The 13,420-nt window shown below is 39.0% G+C and overlaps 1 protein-coding gene across 1 annotated transcript in view; it reads right to left on the bottom strand.

Moving 5' to 3' along the window:
* Positions 1–795: 795 nt before the first annotated feature.
* The window catches only part of LOC140393622 (methylosome protein WDR77-like), a 43,931-nt gene continuing 31,306 nt past the window's right edge, over positions 796–13,420 (bottom strand). The window contains exons 6-10 of the mRNA XM_072479893.1: positions 11,642–11,696; positions 10,896–10,967; positions 2,034–2,145; positions 1,528–1,596; positions 796–1,415 (exon numbers count right to left, since the gene is read on the bottom strand). Of these exons, the coding sequence (XP_072335994.1) occupies positions 1,274–1,415; positions 1,528–1,596; positions 2,034–2,145; positions 10,896–10,967; positions 11,642–11,696 (450 nt within the window). The 3' untranslated portion in view covers positions 796–1,273. The remainder of the gene's footprint in view (positions 1,416–1,527; positions 1,597–2,033; positions 2,146–10,895; positions 10,968–11,641; positions 11,697–13,420) is intronic.

Here is a 13,420-nt window from a genome sequence, read left to right on the forward strand (position 1 = left end):
CTAGCACGATTTTTATTAACCCTCAACCCTCCAGAAAAAGAACAGTTAAAAAGACTTCACCTATGTGCAGAGTTACCAAAATCTGAGATAGTGACAAAGCAGTAAATATGCGATGTTCCCCGAACCGGTCGTGGTATTTTTATTTACACACGTCCACAATTCTTAAACAAACCTCTTAAATCAGCACGAGCTCTGAGCATCATCATCACACACTCTCATAGATAATGCTAGATTCATCTCAATTTAATGGCCATTACAAATAATCTAAAAGAGATTGTATACTTTGACATACACCTTGCCGTTCTCTGAGCACGAAGGTATACCAGGGTTCCTAATGTAAAACTGTTACCAGTGCATTTATACATGCCCAGGGAATGACCTTTTACAGAAAGTGAATTCAGAAATTCACTAATAATTGCAGAATAGCCTACATCCAGTTATTTATTTATTTTTACAAAGTGGTTTCACTCCTATTGTACCTAGTGAAAGTGAAAATCGCTTATTGTCACAAGTAGGCTTCAAATGAAGTTACTGTGAAAAGCCCCTAGTCGCCACATTCCGGCGGCTGTTACGGGATGGAGTACAGATGGAGGCCATTCGGCCCATCAGGTCTGCACCGACCCTCCAAAAGAGTGCACTATTTGGCCCACCCACTGTCACATTTGTGGTCAGTGTTGTTTGATCCATGCTGAATTTTACTAGATCTTCTGCTATGAGCTTTGTAATATGCAGTGGGATATGGGATGGTTTCTGCAACAATGAGAGAGTATACACAAAATATATAAAACTGACAAATTTATATCACTTTTAAAAGTTTATTTTTAATCCTCTTCTTCCTCATCCTAAACATGTGAAATACTGTAGCAGGGATCAAAATTCACAGTAATCCAGTAGCTCCAGGCTACCAAAATATATCTCAAGCCACTGAATTAAGAATATCAGAAGCCCAGTTGGCTACCCATTTCTAAAACATGGCATTCTACAAGCCCACAAACAAGATAAACATTGTCATCTGACTCATACTCTGCTCTCACAGAGCAGAACTAGGTGGATACACAGATTTTGGTGAGATTAGTGACTTTTACAAACAGAAATTTGGAGTGCTAAGAATGATTCCCTCACACCGCACTCCCCCACGCCACCTCTTTTCTCCACCCTGGTGTTTGAGTTTAGCAAAGATACTCCTGCGTGATTACTCTCGGAACAGTTTCAAAGATGTAACATGGCAATAGAAAAGGTACAAAAGAAGCATTTTGAATATTACATCATCTTCTCATGCCGTGTCGACATCCTTGTCTAAGGCGACCGTGTGATGTAGAACCTGATGGTCCCATCCTGCAGTACTGAGCACATCAGAATTCAGAGGTGACCAGCACACACTACGAACAAAGTCCTTGTGTGATTTATTCCTAAACCTAAAAACAAAATGTTTGAAAAGGATCAATTTATACACACAAACAAGAAATTATTTTGCTACAGTTAAAGTAATAAACTTCTGCACATATTGCAGGATCTTCATTTACTTACACTTCAGAGAGATTGATGTCAACAACAGCCAGCGAACAGTCTTCACTGACTGAAGCTAAAAGGGGACAGCTGCAAAATAAATGAAACATTACTCCCTGCAAGATGAAAGGGTTTTACAAATATATTTCCTTTAGTTGAAGAATATCCCTACATGCACTGCACATCCTCTACAAATTTTCATACAATATTTTGACAAAGTTCTGAACAATAATTTTCTGTGGACTGGTATGAATACTGAATGCACCTAATAGGGCATTATTCAGGGAAGAACATTTTCAGGATTAAGTGATGCACTCGCTTCTTTAACACTGGATGAGGGAAAAGAAAGGCAGGGGCAGTTTCACTGTAAATACTGTACAGCAAAACATGGCAGTATTCGAATATATCGAAAATAAAAAAACATTTCTCACCATTAATCACTTCTGTTAACACAGGCACAGGACTATTCATTCATTATAAATTTTTAACAAGCTATCCAGTGTTTTTAAAAGAGACTATCAGCTTACCTGTGTGAGGAAAACTGCAGCCCAGAAACAGTCCGTGAATGCACTGCCGATGTCAGAATTGAATCAGACTGTTTCTGTAAGCTTTTTACACCAACAATTCCGTTTTCAGTTCCTGTTAAATTTAAAAAATGTAGCTTTAGAAAAGCAACTAACAGAACTAACATTGTTGTCTAAATAAATCCCAGAGAGTTTAGATAGAGAAAAGAAAAAAACAATTTTATTAAAGATGCAATTTATAACTAAAAGCAGTATTAAAATATGTTGGTTAACATATGGCTTTAAGTTGAAGAAAAACAGCATTATCTTTTAGGGTGCATAAACCATTAAAAAGAAAAACAGCCTATTACCAAAAATTAATACACAAAGGAAATTATGATTTCTATTAAATATAGAAGCAGTGTTAAACAAATGGTCTAGATTCAATGCAAATCAGATCATTTAAGTACAGAATAATGTAGATTAAAAACATCTCTGAAACATTAGTCAGAGATTTGATAGTGGCTGATTATTGCAGAAAATGTAATTTTACATAAACATATACACATTACAAGTTACTAACGCCCCAATTCAATCAAATTTTAATTGTGATTATTCAAGTTTATTTGGGGCAGCACGGTAGCGTTGTGGATAGCACAATTGCTTCACAGCTCCAGGGTCCCAGGTTCGATTCCGGCTTGTGTCACTGTCTGTGCGCAGTCTGCACGTTCTCCCAGTGTGTGCGTGGGTTTCCTCCGGGTGCTCCGGTTTCCTCCCACAGTCCAAAGATGTGCAGGTTAGGTGGATTGGCCATGATAAATTGCCCTTAGTGTCCAAAATTGCCCTTAGTGTTGGGTGGGGTTACTGGGTTAGGGGGATAGGGTGGAGGTGTTGACCTTGAGTAGGGTGCTCTTTCCAAGAGCCGGTGCAGACTCGATGGGCCGAATGGCCTCCTTCTGCACTGTAAATTCTATGATAATCTATGAAGTGTGTCAGGAAATACAAATTCTGAAAGGTCTTTGGAAACTGTCATGTGAGAGTACCTTTAAGAAATGGGTGTTTACTACTGCAGTGATATCAGAGAGTGGGTGGAGCTGGGCTGTCTGTCAGCTTTTTACTTTCGTTTTTGAGCAGGCTGCAGGGTGTTTTATAGTTTTGTTTTCAGTGTTGGACCAAGCAGGTGTACTGCTGTTCTCTCTGCCATCAAAAGACTATCTCGTGATCATTTGATGAATACAGAATTATAAATGTTTTCAGTAGTGAATGTAAACCTAATGTGCTTCTGTTAAAAGGTGTTTTTTTAAGTCGTATGGATGTTAAAAAAGAAAGCTTAAAGGTTTACTTAGTGTTGTAGTCTTTGGGGGTTGTATTTGAATTAATAGTTGCTAAGATGTTCACTATGTTTTAAAAACTTGAGTTCATAGAATAAACATTGTTTTGCTTTAAAAAAATACTTTTCCATTTCTGCTGTACCTGTAGAGTGGGCCGTGTGCTCCCCATACCACAATCTATTAAAAGTTGTGGGTCAGGTGAACTCCATGATACACTTTGGGGTTCTCTAATCCCTGGCCCATAACAAGTTGGGGGCTCGAGAGGAATAAAAGTTTATCCATTGGATTGGCTTAGTGAACTTCAAGACAGTGAGGGGTGAGCATATTGTGGTTGCTTTTCAGGTGTGGTATTCTAGTTTAAGTAGGGAGTGTGTTGTGGGCAATGGCTCTTTCAGAGGCTCAGAAGTTTTTGGGGGTGGAGACGGTCACACGCAGTACCTTACGGGCAGAGACTAAAAGCAGACTGTTAGATTTGGCAAAAACATTGCAGTTAACATTACCTGACAAAATGCGAAAAGGTGAGGTCATTATGGCGGTGGCTAAGTATTTAAAGTTGCCTGAGATACAGTTTGACTCGTTGGAAATAGCAAAAAATCAGTTACGAATTAAATAAATGGAATATGAGAAAGAATTAAAGCTGCTTGAATACGAAAGAGAGGAAAGAGAGAGAAAACGAGAGAGAGTAAAAAGAAAGAGAAAGAGAAAGAGGAAAAAGAGAGAGAAGAAAGGAAAACAGAAAAAATAGCCCTAGCAGAACAAAAAGAAAGAGAAAGGGAGATACAGATCAGGGAAAAAGATAAAGAGAGAAAGTTTGAACTTCAGAAAATGGCCATGAAACATGAGTCAGTTAAAATTGGCAGACGTAAAGGGAAACATACAGTTGGAGGATAGTGATGAGGATAGTGAGAAAGAGCATCAAAGTCGAAGTCTTGGTGGGAATCTATGTAAATATGTCCAAGCATTGCCAAGGTTTGACGAGGAGGAGGTAGAAGCCTTTTTCATTTCATTTGAGAAGGTGGTTAAACAAATGAAATGGCCACAGGAAATGTGGGTATTACTGATTCAAACAAAGTTGGTAGGCAGGGCTCGTGAAGTGTTTGCATCACTACCGGAGGAGGTATCAGAGACGTATGAGGAGGTGAAAAAATCCATCTTAGGTGCATATGAACTAGTGCCTGAAGCTTACAGACAAAGGTATAGAAATTAAAGGAAAGAATTTGGTCAAACATACATGGAGTTTGAAAGGCTCAGAGTAATTTTGATAGGTGGATAAGGGCTTTGAAAATAGACCAAACGTATGAAGCTCTCAGAGAAATTATGCTTTTGGAGGAGTTTAAAAATTCAATTCCTGATGTAGTGAGAATTCATGTGGAAGAACAGAGGGGTAAAACTGCGAGATTAGCAGCAGAAATGGCAGATGATTATGAATTAGTTCATAAATCAAAGTTTGGTTTCCGACATCAGTTTCAGCCGGTGAGGGATAGAAACTGGGGACATGAGAAATACTCAAGTGGCAAAGGTAAAGGTGATCTGATGGGAGATAATAAGGAGAGTGTACCTCAGATTAAAAAAGAAATCCAGGAGGGTGGAAAAGACATGAAACGTTTCAAATGTTTTCACTGTAATAAACTAGGCCATGTAAAGTCACAGTGTTGGTGGTTGAAGAAAAGCACTGGGAAGGCTGATGTGGTAAAACAGGATAAGACAGTGGGGTTTGTTAAAGTGGTAAAGGAAAGCCGAAGTGAAGTGAATGAGGAGCAAAAGATTGTACAGCCTGATCAAGAGGTCATTGATAAGAAGGTGCCAGATCTCTTTAAAGAATTTACTTGTGTAGGTAAAGTTTACTCATGTGTATCAGGAGGAGCAGATAAAGAAGTCACAATTTTAAGAGATATGGGAGCTAGTCAATCTTTAGATGAGGAGTTATGTAGCTTGGGAAGAATGTTGCCAGAAAGGTGGTAATATGTGGAATTCAGGGCGAGAGGAGCAGCGTTCCATTATATAAGGTAAGATTGGAAAGTCCAGTGAAGAGTGGTGAAGTGGTAGTAGGAGTAATAGAGAAACTATCTTGTCCAGGAATACAGTTTATCTTGGGTAATGATATAGCTGGATCGCAGATGGGAGTGATGCCTACTGTGGTCCAGTGGAAAATCAGACAACTGAAGTGTTGAAGGACGAATATCCTGGGATTTTTCCGGATTGTGTCGTAACAAGGTCACAAAGTCACAGGTTAAGACAAGGGAATGAATCAAAGAGTGAAGGTGAAGACGAATGCAATTATCAGAAACGATTTTTGATCAGATGGTTGAAAAAGAACAAGAACAGGTGGAGGAGGCAGATATTTTTAGTTCAGGAAAATTGGCGGAGTTACAACAGAAAGATGTAGAAATAAAACGGATGTATCAGAAAGCATACATGGAAGAGGAATCTGCGTGTATACCAGAGAGTTATTACCATAAAAGTGACGTCTTGATGAGAAAATGGAGACCTTTACATACGCAGGCGGATGAAAAGTGGGCAGAAGTTCATCAAGTAGTATTGCCGGTAGGGTAAAGAAAGGAGATGTTGCGAGTTGCACATGAGGTACCAGTGGGAGGTCATTTGGGAATAAGTAAAACTCAAGCTAAAATCCAGAAATTATTTTTATTGGCCTGGACTACATGATGATGTAGTTAAATTGTGTCAATCATGTCACACATGGCAAGTGATAGGGAAACCTCAAACAGTGATAAAACCAGCGCCCTTAATACCCAATCCAGCATTTGAGGAACCTTTTACGAGGGTCCTAATTGATTGTGTAGGACTGCTTCCTAAAACAAAAAGTGGGAATCAATATCTTTTGACTATAATGGACGTGACTACTAGGTTTCCAGAGGCCATTCCAGTAAGTAATATTACAGCTAAAAAGATTGTGGAGGAATTACTTAAATTCTTTACTAGATATGGACTATCCACAGAAATACAATCGGATCAAGGATCTAATTTTACCGAAAGGTTATTCAAAGAAGTTATGGATATCTTAGGAATAAAACAATTTAGATCAACTGCTTACCATCCAGAATCGCAGGGAGTGTTAGAAAGGTGGCATCAGACATTAAAGACAATTTTGAGGGCTTATTGTCAAGATTATCCAGAGGATTGGGATAAAGGAATTCCATTCGTACTGTTTACAATTAGGGATGCACCTAATGAGTCAACCAAATTTAGTCCTTTTGAACTAATTTTTGGTCATGAGGGAAGAGGACCACTTAAATTGATTAAGGAAAAATTGGTGAGTGAGAAATCAGAAATTACATTATTGGATTACGTGTCAAATTTTAGGGAAAGATTAAATAGAGTAGGTGAATTGGCGAGACAACATTTAAAAGTTGCACAACATGTGATGAAACGGGTAGCGGACAAAAAATCCAACTGGAGTTAAAGTTTTAGTATTGTTACCAGTGGTAGGTGAACCTTTAAAAGCAAGGTTTTGTGGACCTTATGAGATTGAAAGGAAATTAAGTGAGGTGAATTATGTGGCAAGAACGCCAGATAGAAGGAAAACTCACCGAGTGCGTCACGTGAATATGCTTAAAAGGTACTTTGAAAGGGAAGGAGAGAAAAAGGAGGTTTTAACAATTTCTAACTCAAAGTGACAAACCAAATCCAGATGACTGTGAATTTGACATACCTCAAATTAAATTGGAAAACGAGGATGTTCTTAAACATTGGGATAAATTGTTCAGTTACCTTCCAGAGGAAAAACAAACTGATCTGAAAGAGCCATTGATATCACGTGGGCAAGTTTGTAAAGATAAATTGGGAAGTACAAAAATGGCTATACATGATGTAGATGTGGGAAATGCTGTTCCAATCAAACAACATCCATATAGACTTAACCCTTTAAAATTGGCACAGGTTAACAAAGAGATTGAGAGTATGCTTAGAAATGGCATAATTGAAGTAGGTTGCAGCCAATGGAGCTCACCCATAGTGATGGTACCAAAACCAGACGGTACCCAATGGTGGTGTGTGGACTATAGAAAGATTAATGCAGTTACAAGAACGGACTAATCCTATCCCACGTTTGGAGGATTGCATTGAGAAAGTGGGACAATCAGTTTTTATTTCCAAACTGGATTTTCTTAAAGGTTACTGGCGGGTACCTTTATCTGAAAGGGCGAAGGAGATTTCAGCTTTTGTGACTCCAGGTGGTAAATACCAATTCAGTTATGCCAATTGGCATGAAAAACACCCCAGTCACATTTCAACGGTTAACTAACAAAGTTTTTCAGGATTACCCAATTGTGCGGTATACATCGACGATCTGGTAATTTTCAGCCAGACATGGACAGAACGTTTGAAACATCTGATGGAGTTATTCGATCGGCTTCAGGAGGCGGGTTTGGTGAGAAACCTAGCCAAACGTGAATTTGGAAAGGCCCAAGTCACTTTCCTTGGCCTTACAATCAGACAGGATGGAATGGTCCCACGGAATGTGAAAACAAAAGTTAATGGGGAGTTTCCGATACCCTCGACACAACGGGAAATAATGCAATTTCTTGGTACGAGTACATTTTGTACCCAATTTTAGCAGTGTGGTCGCTCCACTGACGGACTTGCTCAAGAAGTGTAACAAATTCCTGTGGACAATGGAGTGTCAACAGCCATTTGACGGCCTGAAGGCTGTGTTAACCACTGCTCCCGTGTTAGCCATCCCAAATTATACGAAACCATTCAAAGGGGCTGGTCTGGTACACTAGGGGCTGATCTAGCACAGGGCTAAATCGCTGGCTTTTAAAGCAGACCAAGGCAGGCCAGCAGCACGGTTCAATTCCCGTACCAGCCTCCCCGAACAGGCACCGGAATGTGGCGACTAGGGGCTTTTCACAGTAACTTCATTTGAAGCCTACTTGTGACAATAAGCGATTTTCATTTCAAAGTGGCGGTTGACGCGAGTGATGTGGGTGTAGGTGCGGTGCTTCTACAAGACGACGAAGGGCTAGAGCGGCCTATTGGTTATTTTTCAAAGAAATTGAATTCTCACCAGAAAAACATATTCCACGATTGAGGAGACTGAGTTTGGTGCTGGCTTTGCAACATTTTCACATTTATGTGACCAGCAATCCGTCTGACACCGTTATATATACTGATCATAATCCGTTGACGTTTTTGGAGCGATTCCGGAACAACAATGCACGGCTGTTTCGCTGGAGTTTATTGTTGCAGCCATTTCATTTAAAAATAGTACATGTGGCAGGGCGAGAAAACGTGATCGCCGATGCTTTGTCACCAATGTGATGAACGGAAGCAGGTTCAGTTGGAGGAAGAAAAAAAAAAAAAAATGGACTATATTATTCTACCTGTTTGCGTGTGTTGTTTTTTGAAATGAAAAAGTATATTTACTGTGTGCATTTCTTAAAGGATAGTGAAAAGGTGAAAAATGAAACCATCTTGAAGTTGATGGTTTATTTTTCTTGTGGGGAGGTGTCATGTGAGAGTACTTTAAGAAATGGGTGCTTATAAATGGGTATGTATATAAATATCTATAGTGAGTGTACCTTTAAGAAATGGGTGTTTACTATTGCAGTGATGTCAAAGAGTGGGTGGAGCTGGGCTGTCTGTCAGCTTTTTACTTTTGTTTTTGAGCAGGCTGCAGGGTGTGTTTTAGTTTTGTTTTCAGTGTTGGAGCTGAAGTCAGACCAAGCAGGTGTACTGCTGTTCTCTCTGCCATCAAAAGACTAACTCGTGATCATTTGATGAATACAGAATTATAAATGTTTTCAGTAGGGAGTGTAAACCTAATGTGCTTCTGTTAAAAGGTGTTTTTTTAAGTCGTATGGATGTTAAAAAGGAAAGCTTAAAGGTTTACTTCATGTTGTAGTCTTTGGGGGTTGTATTTGAATTAATGGGTGCTAAGGTGTTCACTGTATGTTTTAAAAAGGTTAACTTGAGTTCATAGAATAAACATTGTTTTGCTTTAAAAAATACTTTTCCATTTCTGCTGTACCGCACCTGTAGAGTGGGCCGTGTGCTCCCCATACCACAATCTAGTAAAAGTTGTGGGTTAGGTGAACTCCATGATACACTTTGTGGTTCTCTAATCCCTGGCCCGTAATAAATCTAAAGGCTTGATTAGTCTGTGGCCATTTTCGCCATTACTTTTTTATTCTCAAAGTTAATTCTTTGCAATTCTGAAAATAATTTTTTTTGAAATAATGAAATAATAATGAAATAATGTGGTGAATTAACACACTGAAAAACATATTGGATAGTTGTTACAAAGTCACAAAAATAACAGCAATGGAGAATTAAAATGTAAGAATTTAAACAAATGCATATTTTCATATACATGATTAGCGATAATGAATTTAACAGTGCATGTTCACAGGTCTAGCATACCTGTTATCTTTCCCTTTTATCAGATCTCACACCAGATGTTTACCTTTCCAATTGCCTAAGTGTACAAAATAGAAGGAGGCCATTCGGCCCTTCGAGCCTGCTCCACCATTCATTATGATCATCCAACTCAATACCTTGATCCCGCCTTCCCCCCATATCCCTTGCTCCCTTTAGGCCCAAGAGCGACATCTAATTCCTTCTTGAAATTACACAATGGTTTTGCCTCAACTACTTTCTGTGGTAGTGAACTTCAAATATTCACCACTCTTTGGGTGAAGAAATTTCTCCTCACCTCAGTCCTAAAATGTTTACCCCTTAGCCTCAAACTATGCCCTCTAGTTCTGGACTCCCCCACCATCGGGAACATTCGTTTTGAATCTACCCTGTCTAATCCTGTTAAGATTTTGTAAGTTTCTGTGAGATCCCGTCTCACGCTTCTAAACTCCAATGAATATAATCCTAACCCATTTAGTCTCTCCTTGTATGATAGTCCCACCTTCCCAGGAAACAGCCTGGTAAACCTTCGCTGCACTCCCTCCATAGCAAGAACATCCCTCCTCAGATAACAACATCAAAACTGCACACAATACTCCAGGTGTGGCCTCATTAATGCCCTATACAATTGTAGTAAAACATTTGTATTTCTACATTGTACTGTAAATTCTGTGATTCTACGATACTCAAATCCTCTCGCTATGAAGGCCAACATACCATTTCCCTTCTTTACTGCCGGCTGTACCTGCGCGCTTACTTTCAGCGACTGATGCACGAGGACACCAAGGTCTCGCAGAGTAGCCATCTCTCTCAATTTACACCCATTCAATTAATAATCTGCCTTTCTAATTTTGCTAGAGAAGCGGATAACTCACATTTATCCACATTATACCGCATCACTCAGACTGTCCAAATTCCTTGGAAGCATCTCTACATCCTCCTCACAGCTTACCCTCCCACCCAATTTTGTATCACCTGCAAATTTGGAGACAACACATTTAGTTCCCTCGTCCAAATCATTAATATATAATGTGAACAGTTGGAGTCCTGGCACAGATCCCTGCGTTATCCCATTAGTCACTGCCTGCCAATCGGAAAACAACACATTTATTTCAATTAATACAAGTTGATGTTGAAAAGAAATAAACAAGCACAAAGTGTTGATTTGGAATTACATTACCAAAAGCAATGACTTGTTCTTTTTGTGGATGCCATGTTACGGTGGTAGGAGAACAGCGTAATAATCCCATTTCTGAAATCAGATTTAACATTTAGAAAAACTTGTCAGGAACTGGATTAACAGTTAATACAACAGAATTCTTCTTTTGCAAGTTTACATTAGCCTATCTGATTCATTCCTTCTAAGAACATTAGAACCATGAAAATCCTATACCTTTCACTCGTCCTCTCCACTTAAAACCCAAGCTTAGCATTGGCTAATCGGTACTTCCCAATTTAACCTCCTGCTCCTTCCATTTGCACATGAACATTAGCCCTGTTTCTAAAATTCTCAATAATAAAACAACAAATTCTGCTGACACTGTGTTTACAATCAGGTTGAGAATCAATCTATTCATGATGAAGGATGTGTAGATATTGCCCAAATAGCTCACAATAGTGTAATAAACTCTGTTACAGTCCATCTCCACTTCAGCTGAGCTAAACAGTAGACATCATTTTATCAAACTATGGAATGTTGCAATATTTTGCTGCCAGTTTGTGTAAAAGACTTTCTAAATGCAAAAGGTATTAACTAGGGATGAGAAGGAGACACATTCAGGTTTCTACATATAGGACCTAGATATTAAAACATCCCAACTGGTCTTTTAGACAGCACAAACTAACAAGAAATGCAGAGAGCAATCCGGAAGTTGAAATTACTATTGATCAAACACAGACATCACTAAATGGAGGCAAGATACACACCAATCCGCAATGCTGGTTTGGAATTCCTTCTGTCCCATAGTAAAAGTCTCCTGTCCTGAAAGAGGAAAATCAATCGAAAAAGAGGGGTTGTTTTTATTTAAAATATTTGTTGCGTTATATCTCTGTTGGTAGACAGGGTTCAACTAATGCGGGGTACACAAATAGCAGGCCACAATCCAAGCCTATGTTATAGGGTTTATTAGTTGGACATGTAAAAATTTCAATTTGTACCTTTTCTAAGCTAATTATATTAACCCTTTTATTTGCATTTAAATTTTAACGTTATCTTACTTGATAAGCATATAAACCTTTTGTTTGGTGGAATGTTATTAGACCCCATTACTATGTTATTCTAACATGCACTATAATACTCCAATTAGATCTTGGAGTATGTTATCAAACAGTTCGATTCTCAATCCTAATATACAGGAGTTAACATGCAAACTTCAATCTGATGTTGAATCAGAAAACCATAATAATTCAATTATTGGTCCTCACTACGTTAAGAGTAGAACACCACACTTTTCTGTCCAGTGTATATATTGGCTGTAACTTCTCAAGACATGCCAGCATACATCACCAAAATGCCAATGAAACACAATGTCTGGTCACAATTTCCATCCAAAAGTTATGATCCACATTCTCAATACATACTCATATTTGTTTTAAGTAGCAAAAGATTGCAGCAAAGTTAAAAATGTACATGAAAACATAAAAATACCTTCGACCTTGTTGAGGTCTAAAAGATTATTATATTTTGGATTGTGTCTTTAAATTTAGGTTAAATTGAAGGAGTCATGTGATCTGTTCTGAAGTCTGCCTGACAATGGATGGTTTGATTGTTGAAAATCAAAGGAGGCTTGAATTGTTTTATTGGGAAGAAGGTGCATTTATGCCTGGAGACAATGGTAGCAGTCCGAGTTCACATTGGATCAGTATCTCCGTTGTAGGCATCAGCTTATAAATAGTTGTGATGTAAACTGTCCATTTACTGCTAAGATGAGAGATCCAGAGTCAACAATAGCTCATCAGTATTTCTCTCTGGGTGCAAGGTTAATGTATTGCACATTATCATGACAAGTGGGCAGAGGAAGCCATTTTTGAGATCAGGTTACAGGCTTCTCTACAAAGCTATGAATATCACAGACTGACAGTAGTTTTGTGTGGCCAGAGATCACAGGCTGTTTCTTCGTTCTGGTGTGGTAGAAGGGAAGAATCATGGCAACAGGATTCACTGCTGGTTGTGGATTTCGGAAACTCTTTTGAACATTGAGGAAAGAGCCTCTCGACATTCAAAGTTACTACTTGGCAAAGTGGCAATATGGGAGAACCCACTAAATTCTGGGAGCAACGGTGGACTGCTTGCTAGGACTGTATTTCCATGGAGCGTGCAATATGTGGTAATTACAGGAGGAGATAATTTGCTTACAAAAATAGTGTTCAGTCAATCGTGTTTTAGCAATTTAAGATAATCTGAAAGTTGCCACCCAGGTTGAGAGGGTTGTTAAGAAGGCGTACGGTGTGTTAGCTTTTATTGGTAGAGGGATTGAGTTTCGGAGCCATGAGGTCATGTTGCAGCTGTACAAAACTCTGGTGTGGCTGCATTTGGAGTATTGCGTGCAATTCTGGTCACCGCATTATAGGAAGGATGTGGAAGCATTGGAAAGGGTGCAGAGGAGATTTACCAGAATGTTGCCTGGTATGGAGGGAAGATCTTATGAGGACAGGCTGAGGGACTTGAGGCTGTTTTCGTTAGAGAGAAGAAGGTTAAGAGGTGAC

The sequence above is a fragment of the Scyliorhinus torazame genome, chromosome 17 (genome assembly GCF_047496885.1).
Source record: "Scyliorhinus torazame isolate Kashiwa2021f chromosome 17, sScyTor2.1, whole genome shotgun sequence".
Lineage (NCBI taxonomy): Eukaryota > Metazoa > Chordata > Chondrichthyes > Carcharhiniformes > Scyliorhinidae > Scyliorhinus > Scyliorhinus torazame.